Consider the following 23,585-nt stretch of genomic DNA (forward strand, 5'->3'; position numbering starts at 1 on the left):
TTGTATTATGCTGTCGAATTCCAAACTACGCAAAATGTCGTATTCAATAGACATAAGTGCGAGCGATGCCAAACGATCTTGATTCATTGTTGAACGCAAATAATTTTTTATCAATTTTAATCTGGAGAAAGATCTTTCTCCTTCTGCATTTGATCCAAGAATCGACAAATATATTCTTAATGCAATGTGAACGTTAGGAAAAGTATTCACAAGTTTATCTTTAATTTGAGCCTTCAACATTTCTTGTGCAGATTTATGTTCATACAAATTTGAAAATAGTAAAAATTCATCTACAAAGTTTTCCTCTAAATCGGATGAGTAAATTTTCACCAAATTTTGCGCTTTTAGTTTAATCTCAGATTCTGACAAATTTTTGTGAACAAGAAAACCGAAATTATCGTACAAATCACTGTAAGCTTTACGCCTTTTAGTCATTTCTGAAATTAATACATCTAAAATGGCGTAATACGTTTCCATACGAAGAAAATTTTAGCATATATTTTGAAAAGAGGGGAGGAGTGGGGGAAGGAGGGGAGGGCCCAAAAACGGCTATGCCTAGGGCCTACGAAAGGTATAATCCGGCTCTGTGCCTAGGGCCTACGAAAGATATAATCCGGCTCTGCTAATTACAAATATAACATAATAAAATAAAAATTATAATATCATGCAGATTAAATATTTTTATATTACCTATTGAATTTTAAAAACTACCAAATAAATGAAAATAATTAGTAATTTCCTCTATTAATTATTTGCATTACATTTGAGTTGCCAGATAGTTCCATAAAACTCATTACAATAATATTATAAATTGCTAATTTTAAATTTCATACATATGTTTTAATACTATAGAATAAACATGTTAATATTATGCATGAAATATTTCATTTTTGTCTATTACACATTAAAATGATATTTTATATTAAATATTATAAATTACCAAACAAATTATAACAATCAATAATTGCCATTACTATTTGTTATCTTTTTGATTGAGAAATAAGTATGCTCAATAAAACTTCTTGCAAATTGATAATAAATTACCAAATAACACCATCATATTTGAATTGCAATTGCCAGATAGTTACCAATTAAATTAGAAATAGCTAATGTAAATGTAACATACTAACTATTATCATGAACATCAAATATTTATATATTATCTATTTATGATTATAATAACATTATTATTAAATGTTTTAACAAAATCTGTCAAATGTTATAAAATTATCTATTAAATATAATAGATTAAATTTTATAACTAAGCAAAAAATGGCAATAATTAGTAATTGTAATTACTAATTGTCATTTTGTTAGGTTGGTCATCTGCTTCGTTGCAACTTTAAGCAACATTATTATTAAATGTTTTAACAATAGTCAAATGTTATAAAATTATCTATTAAATATAATATGTTAAATATAATATATTAAATATTATAAATAGCCGAAAAAGGGCAATAATAAAGGACAATAATTATAACTATAGTAATCGTAATTACTAATGGTCATTTTGTTGGGTTAGTTATCTGCTCCGTTGCAACTTTGAAGCGATCAAACGTATCAAATCACTCACCTTCATTTCATCAACGAATAATTCCGAACGTTAACGGAAGTTGTCGCCCCTAGTTAATCCACAGCAGAACATTCCAAACCTCAGTGATTTCGAAGGTGGGATGAGAGCTGAATCGTCTGCAAGGTCAAACAGATGCTCTACTCCACCTTCACCAAACAAACGACGTTACATTCACGTTTCATCCAGGTCACAAGAGTGATCCCAACAACGAGAAGACGACACACAGTCATTTTCTTCCGGGAGATATCCACTGCCCCACTTGCAAGAATCGAATGTTATTTAACCTCGATTGCAATTTTCGATTTCGATCCGTAATCGACAGGGGCTTTTGGTGGAGGAGAAAACATGTATAAAGCATCCCGCAGTGCGAGCAGAAAAAGTGGTGCGTCACTGGATCTGTTTAAGTCATCGAACGAAAACTTTCATGAACTGTTCACGGAATAAACACCTCTTGTTGATCCCTTTCTCGACATTACATGAGGAAAACTCATAAAAAAGTATTAATTAAGTATGACCTAATTATTGTTATTTTTGTGTTGTCATTCCAACAGTTTTTCAATTTAGATGGGTGTGAACGAAGGGACATTAGATATGCTTTTAATCATATTTATTTATTATAAATATGCTTTTAATCATATTTATCTATTATAAATATGCTTTCAATCATATTTATTTATTATAAATATGGTTTTAATCATATTTATTTTTTATAAATATACTTTTTTATCATATTTATTTATTATAAATATGCTTTTAATCATATTTATTTAATTTTCACAAATAAACTAACGATTGATATAGCGAAAAATGCTTTTCGAAAAATTTGTAAAATACATAAATATGAAGAACGCTTACACACATAACTCATCAATAGTTAAGCACATAATCCCGTTTTTTTAGGCCCTTATCTCTTAAGTGCCATGATGGGATAGCTAAAAATTTTTGACCCCTTTCTGACGATATGGATAATGCTTGAGCTGGTACCTCTCTCTTCAAACTTCCTCGCCACAACCAATCAAAGCACTCTCAGTCACTGACAGATTTAAAGTACTTGATCATAACAGATTTCGCTTCATATATAGTTTGTCTATGGTAAGAACTCCCCCATCACATTCATACTAGGGCTAACACAATAGACCGAGGAAAAATATTCCCTTTCTCTCGCCGATCCAAGCCAAAATCTGCCCTAAACAGTGAACCCACACCCCTACTTGAAATAGTTATACCTTGTTACCATAGTCACCGCCACGGGTCCAGACGAATGGATAGGGGAGTTCTTACTTTAGACAAACTATACACGCTTGTTGTTTAATCAGTTTCAGGAATGAACTCGCAGCCACAGCTCTTCACCAGCGGAGAGAGTGACGCCTTTACAGACTGCACTATTGGAGTATTTCGTATGATACATGCATGGAAATATTTAAATTACATAATCATAATATATTAAAAAATGCATAACCATAATATGTAAAGCCAATGCATCGAAATATATAAGCTACATTACATCGAACTTTTTAAAATACATAATTGTTATAAGATAGGTACTTTATTTACGTCGCACTAGAGCTGCACTATGGGCTATTGGCGACGGTCTGGGAAACATCCCTGAGGATGATCCGAAGACATGCCATCGCAATTTTGATCCTCTGCGGAGGGGATGGCTCCCCTGCTTTGGTAGCCCTGCTAGCGAAATCGAGCACTTTACGGTAGAATAGTTTAGCGAGGACCGATACCACGTACCCTCTGTCCCTAAGCAGGCTGATCAAAGTGGTCACCCACCCGCTTACTGACGGCAGCCGGTGATGCTTGACTTCAGTGTTCGACTGGAAGCCGTGTCTTTACGGGACTAATTGTTATAAGTAAAATAAATGCATTGAACTATGTAAAATACACTGCATCAAGCTGCGTAAAATACATTATTGTAATATGTAAAACAAATCGTTTTGAACTGTGTAAAATGCATAACAGGATCCCAATCGGGATGGAAGAGATATAGCGGAATGTTATTCTAGAATTTCCCTGGATTTTTTTCCTGCCAAAATTATACCTATATACAATTTTGAAATTAAAATTTTCAGATAGATAATTTAATAATATACATTTGTATTACCCCCCCCCCGATTTTTACTGTATTTTTGAGCAGTCTATGCTAAAAGAGTGTTTCATCTTCATTTTAATCGGTTTACGATTCTTAAGCTTTTTAAAAAATTCACGAATGAGAACACACACGAGAATTTTCCTTCAATGAAAAATATTAAAATTATAAATAATTCTCTATTTTTGCATAGTCCGAACTACTGAGACGTACTAATAAAAAATAGACTATATTTTGCATAGTCTGTTATTTTTTATGAATCCAGACAATGCAGTTTGTCTGTAACTTTTCAAAAACTTATATTACAAATCCTTCTAATATTTGTAAATGACTTCATATAAAAAAATTTTTTGTTGCCATTTTCTTAATTAGCAGAGAGAGCGCTAAATAAAGATGAGACGAAACTTAATCTTAAGGTAATGAATATCTGTTACGATTTCTATATAAAAATAACATACTATTCACTAAAACGCGTTACTTTTTTGGCCATAACAGTCTTAATCTTTCATGAAGTTAAAAAAGAATAACAAGGAGGAAGAAGCTATCTATTTCTTCCTTCATTACTTAAAAGAATATGTTCTAAAACGTAGAATCGTAAGGGTTGGTAAATCATCTTCCGTAAAGAGTTCATAATAAGATTAAACTAATGCCGAGACACTTGATTCGAGTTGTATAATGTTCCATTTCATAAGCATATTATCTTTCCGGGATAGTGACAACGTCAATTCCTCTCAAGAAATGTAAACAAAACGTGGATGGGACAATCAAGATGTAATAGAACAATTACAGTGTGGGCGTACGTATGCCGCAATATCCATAGGCGACTAACAAGATAGGAAAGTGTTTCCGAAAGTCTTTGTTAAAACGAATCATTTTGATCAGATAGTGACAGAGGATACGAAGGGAGATATTCGAAATGGTGTCGTCAAACGGAATTGGAGCGGGCTTCCCTTTCCAGAGGTCAGATTAACCCCGTAGAAGTTCAAATACGAGCGCACGTGACCTTTGGAGTAAAAGTGATGGAGTCATTCCATGATGCGAATTCCGATGACGATTTAGCCGCAATTTTGTAATCGATTAAAACGAACAACAATACCTGGTTGATATTTTCACATGGAGCTGTTGTAATATGTTAAGCTCAATAAGTAACGTACTTCAAGCATTTTTTTTCTACGGCTGGCACTGAAATTTCGTTCTTCACCTCGAAAGATACCGGAAGTCTTGCTCATTAAACTTTACCCAGTGGGCACCTGTGAACCTAAGTCACGGAGGCGAGCAACATTACCCACGCCACACTGCCACAGATACCCGTTTATGGGGTGGGCCACATTCACACATCACACAATAGAGAATAACATACAAATGGAAACATCCATGCCTCCGTAGCCTTGCAATTTTGAATCTAATTCAGAAGACAAGGGAACTTCTGGACCAAGTATTGGGAGAAATTCGCCTTCGTGGAGGACTTTTGATAGAACTAACCGCATTTGCGTTACATGGAAAGAAAAACCTCTCATGGCTAGCCTGATGGCAAGGGGTTTCTAACCCATGATCCGTCTACCACTGAGGATATTTTACGTGAGCACTGCGGTCGGTGCAAGCCAAGTGCGGAATTCGTATCTATCAGCCATTGCTAGGATTCGAACCCGGTTCAACTCATTGAAAGGCGAACGCCTGAGCCATCACGACTGAAAAAAGACGTCCTATGTCGTAGCTGAACTAGACATGAATCTTGGCCTACCATTATCTTCCGGAGAAAAGGGTTTGTTTGTGGAACTAAGGATTGAGCTCAGGGATTGAGCTATGGATTAGAACTAAGGATCAGAACTAAGGATTGAGGTCACGATTTAACCAATCTTAACTTCTAAAAATAATATCTCAGCTAAAAACACCACGACAATGCCACCGAACCGTTGGTTACCGATGCAAGTTATTACTAATTTAGACCTACAGCTACTTTCATTTCCGTGTCATATCGCATTTGAAGAAACACCGCTCCACGATATCAATTTACAGAAATATAAAAAGATAATGTACAATTTGGAATCTAATAATTCTGAGAAAAAGTAAACTGCAAGTTTCAAGAAACAACTCAAACAAAACTTTAAAGCATTTTTATCGCAATTTGCAACATTTATTTAGCTCAACATTTTTATTGAAATTATTTTGAAATTTTTTTTGCTTCCTTGAACATATAAAATTCGAAGATTAACCTTTCAATAAGATCCTCCTGAAGCAAACACTGCTAAAAAAAACTCAGGAATGGTGCAAGGCACATTTTAAGACATTTTTTATAGCGTAAGAATGAACAGTTAATTTACCAGGTTTGAATCTAATGGATTTTTCCATTTGGTTCTTCTTGGAGACAAGGTTCTGTCTTAAAGTTCTGTCTTTTGCATTCTGAAAAGAAATTGAACAAGGTATTGGACATACTTTTGCTCAATTTCTGCTATGTGGGCCCATAGCTTTGTATTCAACATTTCGCATCTGCTGCATTTATTTCGCAGACAAGTTGGTACCAATCGATCTGAGATTGGGTAAACTTTAACCCTTTCCGGACCATGATCACATATACGTGATCGCGCAATTGTGACTTTAGCAGCCCAAGATCAAAATCGCACGGACGTAATCTCAATACGATATTCTCGTATTAGTACATACATTATTGGAATATGGGGGTCTGGGGAAGTTCTCATTCTGACGTTCCTTAAACCGCTTCGTGGATCGAAACTTGTAGAACGCAATGACAGCTTTGGTGCCTTATGTACCCTTGCTGGTAATGACAGTAGATGTGGAGAAAAAAAACTAGTTTTCAAAAACATATAAATATTATCAACTCTATTTTAAACGTAAATACAGGTCTTTTACTGAATTAACGCTCCTTTTTAAAAATGAAGTATCAATTTAGGGCGATAACAATTTCGATTACATTAAAAAGGGGCAAATAGGTTTCTATTTCTGTCTCTACATATCTCTAAAGAATTGTTTTCAAATAAAGCGGAAACTGTTCTAAAAACTTGTCGTCCACTAAATGTTGGCAGGATGGAGGCGTTTCCACAATCCTTTTGTGGAATTGCAAAATCCCACACCCATATTATTTCCATGACGCAATGCTCGACATTTTGCATTTCCCGTATTTGGACCAAAAGAGTTAGGTGCTGACATCGAATTCTTTATCTATTAAAATTAAATTACTGATTCACAGTTTCTTTTATGTAATTATTATTTTTTAAAGTATATTGGCCATAATTTATTGAGGCAATTATCTTCAAATACATAAAGTTGTACTGGTAATTTAAAGAAATAAATGGAAGCGAAATTGGAAATGTTATTGCACCAAAAACAAGCTTACGATATGAATTCTCAACAACATTCTATTAGGCAAGTGGGTGAGGGAGCAAGAGGAAAAGGGTGGAAAATTCAAGTTTGTAATTTATTTTCAGATAACGAGAAAAATGTTTTTAACACTTCACTCTCTGGAATATACAAGTACAATTTTTTTTTCTTTTTTAATTAATTGATATTTTTTATTAAAATAGATATTTAAAATAGATAATAAATGTAAAAGCGTGGTTTAATTAATAATGCAGTTGCCATTTTTATTTGACGTACTCTTTTTTTGTGTGATCAAAGTGGCATCTACTCTCGCCATATTGGACTTTTTTGAATTGGACAATTTTCATTTCCATATTTCTGATATTTTTTTTTGTACTGATTTTGATGATGCAGTATTATTTCACAGCACAATATCTTTAAAAAAAAAGTGGAAAATAAAGGGTAAACGATAATTTTTAGAACTTATGTGGATTTATTCTTTAAAACTGTAAAGCAATAAAATTATGCTATTTGTCGTTTTGAGTAAGTAATTTAAAACAATACTTTTTCAATTTTTAGATTTTTAAAATTAACTTTTATTACAGTTTAAACTGATAACTGCACAAAAACAAAGATATTTATAAGAAATCTGAAAACAGGCAAGTGTTTATTGGTTAACTTTCTTTCCAACTGCTAATTACAGAATTGTATTGCTATAATCTTTTCAGAAAAAAATAATCGAGAATCTAAATTACCGAACCCTAAGTATATATATCAATTTGTAATCGGATTGCGGCCTTGAATTTTACAGGCATTGAATAAGATATTGCCTGATAAAGTAAATGCCCGCACAGTTTACCTGCCAAAATTAAATAAGGAGGATTAGAAGCATATTTAGAATTTTTTCTCTGCGTCTCACCTGTTGAGTTCAGTCGAGAGAAGAAAGGCCTCTTAGGCATTTCCTGACAACTGAAAATTATTTTATGCAATTTATATATTTATAATCTGGTCGAAATATATCTTTAGAACGAAATAATTCTTTTAAGGACACAGAACGGAATTTCCGAAATTGCGCCGAAAGCATATAATTTACTGCCCCAAGTAATTCTAGAATTATTGTTTTACGGACAATTGTACAAAATAAGTGCATTTATATAAACGTAAGAAAAACACTGATGAAATGGTGTTGCCACAAGTAACTCCAAAATTATTGTTTTTTGGACAATTTTATAAAACTGGTGTTCTTACAGTAAGAAAATATTGATGAAGCGGAAATAGGCTGGAAATAATTACGTTGTTTGTCTGAAATATATTTCTAAAAAAAATATTTACGCTCCATCTGCTAATGTATCAAAACAGTCAACGGTCCTAATTAATAAAAACACGCACTCTTACTTGGAAAATAGAAAGAGGCGTTTATTGGAGTTTGTTTTATAGAACTATTTTAGACTGTTTAGAATCTAGTCTCGGGCTAATTGCTTATCAGTGGTTTCACACGAGAAGAACACAGATACAAATGGAATACAAAACAGCTCTTTTAGTATTCAAAAAAAATTTCCACAAAAGAATTTCTAAAACGATATTTTTTTTCTTTCTTTCTAGGTCATTATCACTTTGACAAGTTAAATGCTCTTTGATCTTAGGATGAGCAAAATGAGAAAAGTATTTACGATTTTTCTTTTTACCTCACAAAGGCTAAGCAAGTAGCTCACGGCACAATGGATCGTAATTGTAAGTATATAAAGTTAAGTTCTCCTTAAGCAACAAAACAATAACTTTTCCATCGGTTTTTACGTTTTGGTTTGTCGCTCGTTAATCAAATATCGTCTGATAAACCAGATCGTGAGTAAGTCGAGACAGTATTTTTAATTATCGTTTGAAAAGAACCAGCCTTTAAGCTTTCTTTGTTTGCCAAATGTTCATTATCTGTCCAAACAAATACAAAATGAAAAGAATTGTGTATTTTTTAAGATGTAAAAATTGTTAACGATTAACAATGTATGATTATAATTCGCAAATAAGATTGTGAGAAAATGTTAAATCAAGGCCAGATCAAGATATTAATTCTATCTATAACAAATTAGTCAAAACTGATAAGACGTAGAGTCACGTTGCAATGTAGAGTCACGTATTTTCTTTTAAATATTCAATTCCAGTTAAACGTATTTTAAAGAAATGTTTAAAGAAAAAAAACTGCTAATTGAAAGTTTTTCTAGAAATCTTAATTTTTGTTTCGTAAAATGGTTGAACTTTTATTTTAATTACACTGCAAATTAAAAGACACAAACAGCTACAGCATACTCCCGATATCTCAAAGTTGAATGGACGTTAAAAAAAATAGCGAGATAGCGAGTTTTTGAGATAAAAAATTCAGAACTAAATGTGTTCTAAAAGGAAGTAGAACAATATATTCTAAAATATTATTCTAAAAATTAGTCATGAAACATGAAAATTATTTCTAATCAACATGTATGTAATGATAGTTGACTGTAAGTCTAAATGCAACAATGAAAATTTTATTTTTAAAAGTCAGTCGAATATAATTATGCATTACATAGAAAAGAATTGGTATACAATTAGCTTACATTGTGATTTTACAAACAAACAAAATTTCTATTTCGAAAGAAATTTGACGAAACAAGGCTTTGAGAAGAAACTCTTCGACACAAGAATTCAAATTAACATTAGGTAAATATATAATACCAAGGGGGGAAATAATAACAAGGTTTTAGTGACAAGGTTTTAGTGACATGAAACATAACAAGGTTTTAGTGACATCGAGAGTATACTGTATTTTGAATGAAATTAAAAAGATTAAAAACTTTCTGTTAACTAAAATGTTATTTTTATCAGTTTATAATTATTTAGCCTAAAGTCATACAGTAATTACGAAGATATAAAACGCGCACTAAAAAATGTGTGCATTTCTTAACTGCTTAAAGTTGGAAAAAAATACGAGGTCATTATATAAGTTTTGCCATTCAAAATATCGAATTACAAATCTTTAAAGTTTAACAAAATTAACTAAAAATGACTGTTTAACTCCTGAAATTTTGAAATCGACTGTCAAAGTCCTGAAATATTTGGATGTCTTGGAGCCAGTTGCGCTCTTCCTTTTAATCCGACCTCGAGTACAACTTGCGTGCGAAATTTAAAAATAGAAATATTTTTAACTGTCCTCCCAAATAATTTTATTCAAATAGCGATTACGTTTTGAATTATAATCATGCTTACGGGACAAAACTTCACGTTTACTTATTTAATTTTAATTCGCTTTTTCAAAAAACAACTTTTTTCGTTAGCACGATAGATAGTTTCCTTCAATTTTCTTCCGATTAGTATAACTTGGTTGTGAATATATATATAAAAAAATACTAGTTATTAGTTTATTATGGTTATAGAATTTAATTTGGTAGTAAAATTATTAAAGAAATTTTTTCCGTAGCATTTTTTAATTGTATTTATACAATTATACTTGTTCGCCCGGAAGCAGTATTCACGGGGTGGATCTGTGGTACTATCTTTATGAATACAAATTTGTTTGCAATTCAACACAGGGATTATCATTATTGTAAGCATTAAGCTAAATCTAACATACAAGTATCGTAGCAAAACATATGATTCTTATAAATAATACATAATTTATTTTTTTAAAATTTAAGTAGAATTTTATACTATGATACTAAAAATAAGGAATATTAATCCCTAATACAGTTAAGTCTGCTATCAAATATCAGAAAAAAGTATAAACTCTTTGTACTTTGCGGTGTTTTTCGCAATTCAGATTTTTAATTTTCATAAAACACAAGTTTAGAGATATTTTAAAAGAAGTATCAACGATGTTTCATATTTAAAATTAAGAGAGGGGATAGAGCGTTCGCCTTCCAATGAGGTGAACCGGGTTCGAATCCCAGCGATAACTGGTCGATACGAATTCCGCAACCGGTTTGCATCGACTGCACTGCTAACGTAAAATAACCTCAGTGGTAGACGGATCATGGATTAGGGTCCCCTTGCCGTAAGGCTAACCGTGGGAAGTTTTCGTAGTTTTCCTCACCATGTAAAGCAAATGCGGGTTAGTACCATCAAAAAGTCCTCCTCGAAGGCAAATTAATCCCAATACATGATGCAGGAGTTCCTTTGTCTTCTAGATTGGGTTCAAAATTAGAAGGCTATGCAGTTGAACATTAGTAGTCGTAAACTCAAAAAATTGGATCAACTGTTCAAAGGCAATTATAAAAATAAGAAAACTTAGATGAAAAATAATCTCCACATGCTGCAATAATCTATGGCGTCTGCTGCGTGTTGTAGGGGTTTTGCAATCGGACTGCTTAGTAAAATAAAGAAAAAATCTTTTCCATTTGAATGGGATTGAATGAAAAGGTAATATATAACTCTGTATCTATAACTCTGTATTTCTTCACGTTCCCCCTCCTCCGAAATATTATAGTTACATCAAATTGGTTTTATTATTCAGTAGCTCAGCACATGGTCTCTCTCTTAGCAATGGAATCCAGATTATTGACATAATGTTTTCAGATCTGCAATCTTTTAAAAAAAAGTTGGTATAAGAAATAACACTTCACTTATTAACGATGATTCTTCCATCAGTTTAAAAAGATTAATGATGCATGCTAAATGTGTAACTATATGCACTATTTGAGCAAAAAAAATTTATTTATGGCTCAGAAAAACAGGGGAATAGCTTGACTAAATTGTTATTTAAATCAATATTTAGTTTAATTCTGATATTCGGAAAACTTTTTTTCAGAAAAGCAAACTTCATGGTTTAATCTAAGTTCATTAACTAAACTCACTTTTCTCTAAACTTTAAATTAACAATTAATTTAAAGTTTACAGAAAAGCGAGTTCAGTTAATAAACTTTGAATAAAACCATGAAGTTTGTAAAGCTGAAAAAAAAGTTTTGCGAAAATCAGAACGCAATTAATATTATTTAATAATAATATGTATAATAAATGTTATAAATATTATATAATAAATATTATATAATAAATATTATATAATAAATATTATATAATAAATTATTTTGGGATAATCCTGAGCAAACCTTCCATAATTTGTTTTCAATAAATATTTTAATTAATTTATTTCAACATTCATGATTTATTCTAGTTACACTTTTCGTAAACTTTAAATTACTAGTGAAAGGGAAAGAAAATTCGCCGTGAAAAGTTTCTTCGTCGATATAGCGTTCTCTTATGTCTGGCATATTGTGAAGAGGGGGCAAAAACTTGATTTATCCCCAGATGCTGTAATTGTATATCTATTCAAATTATAGTCATCTATTCAAATTACTTTGAATAACGGTTATCCCCACTAGGTAGTTCATTCATAAAAGTTCACTGTTAATGTCCTTTTAAAAGGAAAATGACCCTACTTTTAATTTTGAGTCAATTAACTAATAAATTCAAATATCTATTGCTATCATATTCCGGTTAAGGTATTGGGCATGAATAATAAATGGTCGTTAATTAACTTCTAGAGCGTTAAACGGATGCTATCCAACTTGCAAACATCCCGGCCGGCACACGATGAGGCAAATCACTCGCCATTAATTTATTCCAAACGGCAAACGATTTTTTTTTTTATTGTTTTCATTCAAATGCCAGAGGTGCAAAAAAATGGTGCGCTCTGTTAATGACCACATAGAAATTTCCTAGACAGAAGCGAAAGTGAAAGGTCAGTAGCCGGCTTTCCCCCCACCCCTATCTGTTATTTTATTTATTTATTTATTCGTTCGATTGGATAATTATTTCCTCGATTCGTTTTTATTCTTCCGATTGTGTTCGATGCCCATTCGAACATCTTCGGGCGATTCTTTCGCCCTTCGTACCGAAAAATCGTGTCAGTTGATTAAAGGTAATTGGACGTTTGGCGTAAGAAAATAGTTCCCGGTTTGATTTAGAACAATGGGTGTGTAATAATAGGAAGGAATGGAACTCAAAAGATTTCTCTAGTTAGAATTCGATTCGATACAGGGTTGGGTGCAGTAATGAGGAGGAAAAATAAGACAAAGATCATTGGCGGGGAGTTTCTTATCCACCATATAACAATTCTTTTGTTCGGCATAAGGGAAAGATGCATATTTATACAGGCAATTTGACGACTAATTATTCGTATTTTTAGAATATTATAATGAATTATTCTATTTTTTTTACTGAGTTTATTTTTAAATGTGGAAAAAGATTTTACCTTGAGATAAAAAACTAAAACAAATTTGAAGTAAATTTTAAACCTTGCATGTTAATAAAGCGTATAAAAATTGTAGCTTATTATGCTTTTTACTTACTGCATACACATTTGTCGTACTAAAGGAAATAATCAATAAGTTAGTGTTCATCAACACGACGAAATAATATACAAAACAAAAATTCATATACGGACACAAATAAAAAATAAATACGGACACAAATAAAATAATTCCAGTTCTTATTTATCAATATTTGTTGCCTTTTGTAATTAACTTTGTTTAATTAAATTAAGCAAAACATTTCATTAGAAGTTCATCTCATCCAAAATAATAATTAACTATATTCAGTAAAATTCGAAATAATGCTCGGGGCTGCCTCAAAATTTACTACATTCAAACGATATTTTTCGTTACCTATTCCTATGTGAGGGGGAGGGGCGTAAAAAACCTTTTAACACAAAAAAACAGAAACCCATTAGCACAGTTAAAAAAAAACAAAAAACTCAATTTTATATAGTACTCACATTAGCATCTATTGAAACAGTGCCTATTATAAAAAAAACAATTAAGCATTATTAACGTCTGCAATATTAATGGCGATTTTTTATTTTCCAAAACCTTTTCTTTATTAATTTTGTTTCGCAAAATTTAATATTATTTTTAATTTCAATTACTATTGAAATTAAATTGTTCAGTTTTATTGAATCGTATTTCAAAAGAATAACTATAAACAAATAAAGACGAGATCTCAGATAGCTTTAGAAATACTAATTTGATGACGTAGCACTCCCACGTCATCCAGTTTGATCCTTGATCTTAGCTGAGAACGAATAAAAAACATTAAAAATTAAAGATCGTGGTGCAAAACTTCCTTTTTATTATTAAATAGAGCTGTGAGCTATCAAACATCATTAATGTTATCATCAATGTAATGTAATGTTTAAAAAAAATAATAAAAATTATTGTTTAAAGTTTAATTGCCCACACATTGTTCAAATTTCAAGATCCTAGTGCAGATGGTTCTGGAGTTAAAAGAGAAACACAGACAAACAAACTCTTCCTTTCATTATTATAAAGAAGAAGTGTGATAAAATTCAAAAATTTATACTTATTGCTGTAAGGAAATATAACTGAGAAAATGTCTAAGTAATTTTATTTTGCTATTATTTTAGGGTTCTACTACTATCTTTATAGTTTGAGCAGAGCAATCTATAAACTTGTTTTTTAAATGTATGTAATTTTTCATAGTAAAATGCAAAATTTGAACGAAATTGATCGAATAGTTTTTGAGTTATCAAATTTTTTAAAAGTCGTAAACTGAAAATTTGATTTTACGAGACCTAGTTGACCGGTTTCGATTGAATTATAATTTTACGTCATGAACACAATGAGAAAAAAACATTTTACAACAAAGTGCTTTAGAGTGGGCCATGACCCATCCCGCAATCAGGCATAAAAAAATACCATTTAAATTACAAAAAATTTCATGAATATTACTTTAAAATTTATACAAAATTATGCAATATTTTAATCGGTGCAGATAACTTATTAAGGATCCTAAGTTATAGAGTGTACTTTTTGACAAAAATACCATTTTCAGGAGTTCTGTAGTTTACATTATCTGATACTATAGGTCAGTGTTTCCCAAACTTATGCCTTTTGTGTACCCTTTCTAAATTTTTCGTAACGCTGTGTACCACTAATAAAAAAATGAATGTATTTTATAAAATTTTTTTGCGAAAGTCTGTAATCACAACTGGCTGTTACTAACACCACTAATTATTAACTGTTAACTCCGCAAAAAATAGCCAATAGAAAAATACGTAATAGTAAATTTTCATGGCTTGCTTTGTTTTTAAATAAAAATTTTTGAAATTAGTTGCAAGATATTTCCCATAAGAACGCGAACCCCCGCTAAACTGCTCACGTACCCCTGGGGGTACGCTTACCACACTTTGGGAAACACTGCTATAGGTGAAAGGGTCTTTTTTTTTATTAAAAATGACACTAATGCATATGGTTAGTATCCCATTTATTCAGGTTATGCTATGGAAGAAAATCCTATTTTCTTCAAAGTTTGTGAATTTTCCCCCTTTTAAGATTACGTTTCAAAAATGTTCTATAAAAATATAAGTGTGATTAAGGTGTCATTGGCTACTTTGAAAAAAAAGGGAATGTTCCATTGAACAATCTGTGATTGAACTTTCAGATAGTAAATCATTAACATTTGGCGAGAATAGGAGATGCCTATCCGCTGTAACAAAGTTGAATGCGCCAAGGTTATCCACCCGTCTATTCTTTTTTCTTTTTTTTTCTACATCGTGATGAATATCGTAGATTAATCGTCTGTGACCATCATGGTTTATTCGCTTCATTTACCTAATGAACGAACAGCTATAAATTTGTGTGTGTGTTTTTTCTTAGATTTTGCTGCAGAAAAAATATATAATTAAGAAATAAATTATTTATTTCCACAAAATTTACAAAAGCATTTAAGCGCTGTATTTCTATAGAGACAGTATTTTCACGCTCAGAGGAAAACTGTATATAGTATAAATCCGTTATAACAATAGTTCATAATAGCGGATAAAATTATCCATGTAACGAGCTTGTCCTTAAATACACATATTTAGTGTTAGAATAGCAATAGAAAGACTAAAAAATGAAAAAGACATATTAGTCGGTTTTTTTTTAAAATTTTGAACAAGGCTGCTGTGTAGGCTGCTTTTGACTGCTGATTACACTGAATTACGTAGCCCTGCACTTTATCAAAGGTTGAAACGTCTACAACAAGTATGTTTGAATATGAAAGCTCAAAACCTGAAAAGATTTTGCGAGAAAAAAATTTAATTAAGTTACTTTTGTCGTCGTTGAATTGTCGACCCAATTTTTTGGGTTTACGACTACTAATGTTCAACTCCGTAGCCTTGCACTTTTGAATCTAAACCAGAAGACAAGGGAACTCCTGCATCAAGTATTGAGAGTAATTTGCCATTGTGCAGTGATTTTTGATGGAACTAAGCCGCGTTTGCGTTGCTTGGAGAGGAATACCATGAAAGCCTCCCACGATTAGCTTGACAGCAAGGGGACTCTATCCCATGATCCGTCTACCACTGAGGATATTTTAAGTCAGTACTATGGTCGGTGCGGGATTTATATCGACCAGCATCCGCTGGGATTCGATCCCGGTTCAGTTCATTGGAAGGCGAACGCTCTATCCCCTGAGTCACCATGGCTCTGATAAGAGAGATTGTTAATTTTAATAGTAAGTTTTCGAGAAGTGTAATAAGAGGTCACGATAGATATGTTTTTAAAATAAGACACATTCCCGTTAAATGCGCTGCATGAAGGAAGAACTTGTGTCAGAGAGAAGATAACTTAGCCGGTGGTTACCCACATTTATAAAAATTGTAAGAAGGGAATGTTTGTATTTCGCTTTTCTGTATTGATGCTTGAAAAATAAGTACTCAATTCCTTTTTCGTATAATATCGTTCACATCAAATAAATATATATANATATATATATCTGTTTTTTTTTTGGTCGTAATTTTGGAAAGCTAATAATTTTTAATTTGTTGTAAACATACAATTTTTGCATATTTAATAATGACTTTCTGATGATGGATATAGATTTTTCGTAAAAGAGCGCCTCTCGTAATATGCCGTACTTGTTGTATCAAGCTTTCACTGTATTTCAAAATTTGAAAGATATTTTCAAACATGATTAAAAGCTTTCAGTAGATGTATTATTCCAATACAAAATTTCGAAGAATCCTTTAATTTTTAGATTACTAAAAATTAGAAATTTAAAAATTGAGGTTTTTGCAAAATATAAGGGTTGCCCAAATGAAAAGTGGGCACGCTTGATAGCTTCAGAAATACGCTAGTAATAACAGGCCCACTTTTCGGAATTATAACGAAAGATAAGACAAGCATACAGCAGATTGTGTATAACTGATTAACTAGTTCGTATAAGAGTATTTAAAGTGAATATAAAGTCGAGCTCAGGCAAAATGCTCATAATAGTAGGGTTTTTAGGGTAGAAGCGGAAGTCTAATGCATTTATAGTGGTCATAGGACAAATTTATTAAATTTTGAAAGTGGCCAATAGTAGCAAGAAACATTTTTAATTGTAAACACTTTTGAAAACAAGCCGTTACTTTATTAAAAAACTAAAAATTCTAAACTATTGTAAAAAAGTGTTGATATTATTAATAAAAATAATTTCTTTTGGGGTATTTTTCACAATATGGTAAACACTACAGGGTTGTTCATTTCTAAAAGGTACAAAAAAATTTCCTGGCCTTTCCAAGTAGGTTTTTGTAAAATTTAAGCATTGCATTGTTTTCAACTAATAAAATTTAAGGTTTGAGTTTTTGAATCAACAGTGAATGCTACATATAAATTTCTTTTTCTTCCAATGCCTACCAGGGTTGACATTTTGTCAATTCAGGCGTATTAGGGCAGATTTGTTGGTCACTCTTTCAGGTGCACCATATTAGATGGGCTTACGTTGCTTCCATAGTAAGGACATATATTACAGAGAAAAAAGAAAAGTCATGCTTGTCCAGGATTCGAACCCAGAACCTTTCTGATGCAAGCCCAGTTCCCTGACCCCTACACTGCCGACCGAACTGTGTAGAAATGAAGGAACTGGCCTTGCATCAGAACGCATAAAACATAAAATATATGTTTATAAACAATTATAAGCTGTTTTCGCTATAAAACAAATATGAAATAATAGCAATCATAATGAGGAAATTATACTGATTAGATTAATATTTAATATGGCATAAAAAAATTTAAAAAAACTTGAAATTAACTTGAACTTGAATGAAACCTTTGATTACCAAATTCAGAACCAGTCATAATCAAATTTTGTATCTGCCAGATCCAAATTTTGAAGTAGCGTAAAATAATACAAACGTTCCTAGTGTGATTAAAGTTTCCCGATGTAATAAATAATACGAGGTATTCAAAGTACGTACTTTGGAGGCCGGGATAGTCGGGTCGGTAGGGCGCTGGGCCCATGTCCGAGAGTTAGTGGGTTCGAACACTGCCGACCGAAGACTCCCCGTGTGGTAAAGTGACTGATGCACGTTAAATCTGTCTAGTCGCAAAAGCCCCCCATGTTCCCATAACAAATCAATACCTCTGGGGGTACTGGATTGGAGATAGATCGTTCTCTGAATCAGGTCAAAATTATGATCTGTGGATGAATGAATGGATGGATGAATGGGTCCGCCCTATAAACGGGTGCGACGTATGGTGTGGCAGAAGTCGAATTCTTGGCCATAGATGGCGCCACTGAAAAACTAGAAACGCACACTCTGCCTTAAATTTGCTCGATTTAACCAAGCAGGCTTGCTCGTGTGGCAAGTGGCATTAGAAACAACAACAACTTATTTTGGAGCTAAACGGAGTTGGAGTTGTACAAACAAATTTTTAATCGGCCTTTTTTCGTATTTAGTTCCGTAGTTATCCTCGTGGCCGGTGAAGATCGCTAATTTTGCCCTTCAACATTTTATGTTTTACAACCCCCATTAGCATCTTTGGAATGTAACATCATTACAATAATATTTTTGAAATAAGATGGTAATAAAAAAGCGCAGTCAAATTTTTATCAAAAATTTAAAGTTCGATGCCAAGGGGGAAAAAAAAACTTAAAAAAAAGTTGTTCGCAATCTTTTGAAGACTCAAGTCATCAAAACGAAAGGTTGCTCAAATACCATGTTCTTAGGGGTTGTCTCATATTAATAGGATTTAAGTTATCTTTTGTCTCATATTCATAGGGATCACATCTTATCCGTATAGATTGTTTCATATCCCGTCTCATATTTATATGAGTTGTCTCAATACCTATCTGTTATTCGTAAGGGCTGTCTCATCTCTCCGTTAATATTCATAGAGATTGTCTCTTATCTCCCGTCTCCTATTTATAGAGGTTATCTCATTTCTCGTCTCTCTTACCATCTCCTGTCTCGTATTCATAAGGGTTGTTTGAAATCTATTGTCCCATTTATAGGGATTGTCTCATTCGAATAGGGGGTGGGGACATATATCACGCTTTACTTGAGATAAAAACCATTTTTTTTACCATTAGAATAATGTCATTTTTCTTCTTAAAAATTTTAAAAAAAAATCTCAAATTTTCCAAATGCTCGTATTTTATTGATTTTAAGAGATTTTTAAACTAAAATTCAGAATTACGATAACACTCCTTTACACTTTTAATGAATTTTTATATTTAGGTTTAATAATTTCATAATTAGTTTAAGTTTATTAAGAACTTTAAAAAGAAAAAAGTTAGGAATTGAAAATCAACTTACTTTTTTCCATTTTAGCACAAAAAAAAATGTGACAGGGGATGGATGAAACACAATATTCATCTGCGAATTGTAATCTGGTGTTGTTTTAAAGTTATTTTTCACGACAAATTTCGGCATTTCGAACAATATGTCTGTTCAATTTAAGTCATATCACGACATTTTTTTCAATTCGCTTCTACATGATTGCTTTTTGGAAGTTTCGTGTTCATATTTTTCTCATATTTCTCAATAGATACAATACATTTTTTTTAAAAAAGTGATGATTTTTTTTTTGATATGCGAATTACCTTCAAAGTATAATTTAAGTTAGGGGAGATTGTTATCACGTTTATCGTGTCATGGAAAACTGAAAACGTCTTTTCAGGACATACTAGAAATAACTAATATTTCACATAACAGATATTTTGTATAACAGATATTCACATAACAGATATTTTCACATAACAGATATCTGTGTAATAAAAATGGCGCTTGTTGCTTTGCAAATTCAAGTAATTCAGTCTACTTAATATGTATATAAAAATCAAAATAAATAATATAAACAATATTTTTTCATCGAAATTGTTTCAATTTAAATAGAAATTGTACTTCCGAGTTTCCAACAAAATTTCAGACAAAAATTTATGGGTAGAATACTTGTGTAAAATCTCGTCGACTACGAAAGTTGGCGCGAATTCCGCCTAATGGAACGCATTTCATATTGTTACAAGAACATATTTAATGGCAATTAAAACAAAAAGGTAATTTAATTTAAAAAGTTGAAATTTATGTTTTAGAACAAAAAATTAATTCATAAATTGCGATTAAAAAATTTGTGGAAGAGCTAATTTTCAAAAATAATTAAACATTAAAGTACTTTAAATTCATTATATTTTAACAACAGCAACAAAAAGCTAATGAAAAACTTTGAAGGGATAAACTCTCATTTGGTGAACAGATTTACACTGTTGGAGAAAAATCGTGCTGTTTGGCGCCATTTTTCAGATTTAGCCGGAAATGGTAGATGTGATCAGTGGCGTACGCAAGGGAGGGGTTTAGGGGTTTAAACACCCCCCTTGAGCTCAGACAAAATGGCAAAAATAAAAATTTTAGTGGAAATTATGCGAGCTATTATTTTTTAAGACTATATATTTTTATTAACCTTATGCCTACTTTTTTTTTCTCACGGTATTTCTCAGAATACTGAAAAAACATTTACTATAATAGGGTTGTACTTTTGAAACCAAATTCACGTGATACTGTTACGGACTGGTTCCTTTCTGTCCTGCCAGTATAGTTTTCGAGACTGGCTGTCATTCGCGAGGTCTTTACGCGATGATTCTGGAATCCTAGACGTTCTGTCGTCTTTGAGACAATTCGAGAATTTTGGAGATGCGGTGAAAAATTATATAAAAGGGGGAACGGAGTACAGTGGAGTTAGTTAGTCAGACTAAGAGTTATCTCTGCCGCTTGTCTTTCGGAGCTTGTCGCTAAATCTGTTTTGTTTTGTCTTAACAAAAAGTTCATTCAATCGCCGAACCCGTCGTCGCCACTATTTCGACTAGTGAAGAAATCAGTAACAATACCATTGGAGATACTGTGCTCGTTGAAGTTATTCATTCCAGCTCGAAACTTTGAGATCGTAGCATAGCGGATATTTCTGTGCCAATATATATATATTTGCTGTTCTTGGATCTTTAGGATGTCAAAACGCAAGAATTTAACAATTTTTAATTATTTTGAGAAAAAATCACGACCTGAAATTAGTGAGGTGACAGCATCTAGTACCAATGTAAGTTTTTCTGTTGTACAGAAATGTGATACTTCCGTTGAAGAAAACGTTTCTAGCATAACAAAATCTGATGAATGTGAAAGTGGCCCTCAAAGTGTTACTTTCCACCCATATGACATTGGACTTTTTTGAGAAAATATTACATTATGTTCTTAAACTTAAAAAATCAAATCAAAATTTAACTAAACAATGTTGTCTAAATAAAAAGTCAAAATTGTCCAGCTGTCTAAATTAGGAAAATAATAGTTCTTTATAACAGATTCAAATTTCTTTTAGTAGTTTCAGAAAATTATGAACACCCCCATTGAAAAAATTCTGCGTACGCCACTGGATGTGATTTTACACAAATGCCACAGATAGATTTTTTTTTATAATCGTTATTTAAAAATTTGGGTGGAAAAAATTGAGAGAAATTGGGTTTAGAAAATTATTTTGCGAAAAAAAATAACATAATAATAAAAAAAAAAAATTCTAGGGTGCTAAATTTGAATGCGATTGTCTTTAGTGTGTAAAAATATCACGAAAAATAATTTACAAAAGTACAAAAAAATTCTTTAATTTAAAAAAAATAATTGAAAACTCAAAAATCGGGATGAAAATGGGATGAACGGTCTCACTGTATGAAAATAATAAAAGCATTTAAAGTAATTTACAGATAATTAGAAATTCAACTTAATATATAAACTAAAACTCATTTTACCTGTAAGTATGTCACCAAACATTTTCCTTGGCATTATAGATTAGTCGCCAATATATTCATTCAAAAAGTATCACGAAATAAAAGCCACTTTTATCCTTTTGGAAAATTCAATTTATCATATTGTATTATAGAAATAAGGTTATGAAAATGATTCAGTCAGGTAACTCAAATACAGCAGAGAAAAGATATTTCCTTGTGCTTTCGATCTAACATCTGCTAACAGAACAAATAAACGCACTTGGCATGGAATGAACTCAGCCAAACAAACGGAAGATACGAAATTAAAAAGTAGATCGTCCATGACTAAGTAATTAATTTAATCTTTTCACACATAGGAATTATAGAGAATCTATAACATATGCGGAGAGTTGTGCGAGTCTTTTTCTTTTTCTCATTTGATTAACGGAGTTCACACGAAAGAAATAAGGAAATATTTAGGGAAAAGTTGTATATAATCGGATAAATTGATTAGACAAATGTTAACAGTTACTTTTCCTTTTTTTTTTAATTAAACTTAAATCAGACCTTCAATTCACTTGAAAATAAAAGGAAAAAAACATATTTACCCTTGTACAAGGTTGGCACGAAATCATAATTAAAATTGCAATTTAAATCAAGTTAATTTCATAGATTTAAGACCAAGTGTGATTTTTTTCAAGAGACTCATTAATTAAAGCCAATTGATTTTATTTTTATTTTATAACCGTCGTTGAACAGCCGACCCAATTTTAATTAGGTTTACGACTACTAATGTTCAACTCCGTAGCCTTGTAATTTAAAACCCAATCCAGAAGACAAGGGAACTCCTGGGTCGAGTATAGGGAGAAATTTGCTTTCGTGGAGAACTTTATGATGGAGCTAACCCGCATTTGCAATACATGGAAACAAGAACCTCCCACGGTTAGTCTGACTGCAGGAGGACTCTAATCAGTGATTGTTGGCAGCAGTAGTCAAGGTTAGGATACTGCTTCAAGAAGACCAGGTTCTGGCCGCCTACACGGCACTACTCAATAGACCGCCATGTACGGCGTATGGCTATGGCGCACCTTAATGCGTCTGCATCAGAAATTCGAGTTGCAGCTGGCACTGCAGAAACACAACAAGTTACAAATCGCTTATTTCAAGGACAGCTTCGAGAGATACGCCCTGTAGCTTGCATTCCACTCACTCCAAACCACTGTCGGTGTCGAATTAAAGGTCACTAAAGGGCAGAGTGGAAATCTATTGAATTTTTAGAGAAACATATTGCATTATATCGATTGAATCATATTTTCTAATGAAAATCGGTACTGCCTTGGGGACAGTGATATTAGTTGGAAGGAAGCCAGATGAGTTCTTGCTTCCGACCTGTCTCCGGTGAAGGCACACTGGACCTACACCAGGAGTTATGGTCTGAGGAGCAATTGCCTATGACAGCAGGAGCACTCTCGTTTTTATTCCACGCACCTTGACTGCAAATTTATTCGTCAACATTGTGATCTAACCTGTTTTGTTGACATTTCTGAGCAGCATTAAAAGATAACGCTCGCCCTCATACTGCTGTTGTAACCCAAAGTCGACACGTTGCCTTGGCCTACTGGATCACCAGAT

General features: G+C 32.3%; 1 protein-coding gene across 5 annotated transcripts in view; it reads right to left on the reverse strand.

The window, feature by feature from the left end:
- LOC107439218 (uncharacterized) overlaps positions 1-23,585 on the reverse strand; it is a 105,978-nt gene that overhangs the window by 38,380 nt on the left and 44,013 nt on the right. The window contains exon 1 of one of the 5 annotated variants that reach the window (XM_016051744.3): positions 21,996-22,126. The exons of 3 other annotated variants lie outside the window; for them this stretch is intronic. In XM_016051744.3, coding sequence (XP_015907230.1) covers positions 21,996-22,029 — 34 coding nt within the window. In that variant the 5' untranslated portion in view covers positions 22,030-22,126. Of the gene's footprint in view, positions 1-1,573; positions 1,846-21,995; positions 22,127-23,585 lie in introns of those variants that run through there. One more of the 5 variants, XM_016051759.3, reaches the window with a different exon arrangement.

The sequence above is a fragment of the Parasteatoda tepidariorum genome, chromosome 10, assembly GCF_043381705.1.
Source record: "Parasteatoda tepidariorum isolate YZ-2023 chromosome 10, CAS_Ptep_4.0, whole genome shotgun sequence".
Classification (NCBI taxonomy): Eukaryota; Metazoa; Arthropoda; class Arachnida; order Araneae; family Theridiidae; genus Parasteatoda; species Parasteatoda tepidariorum.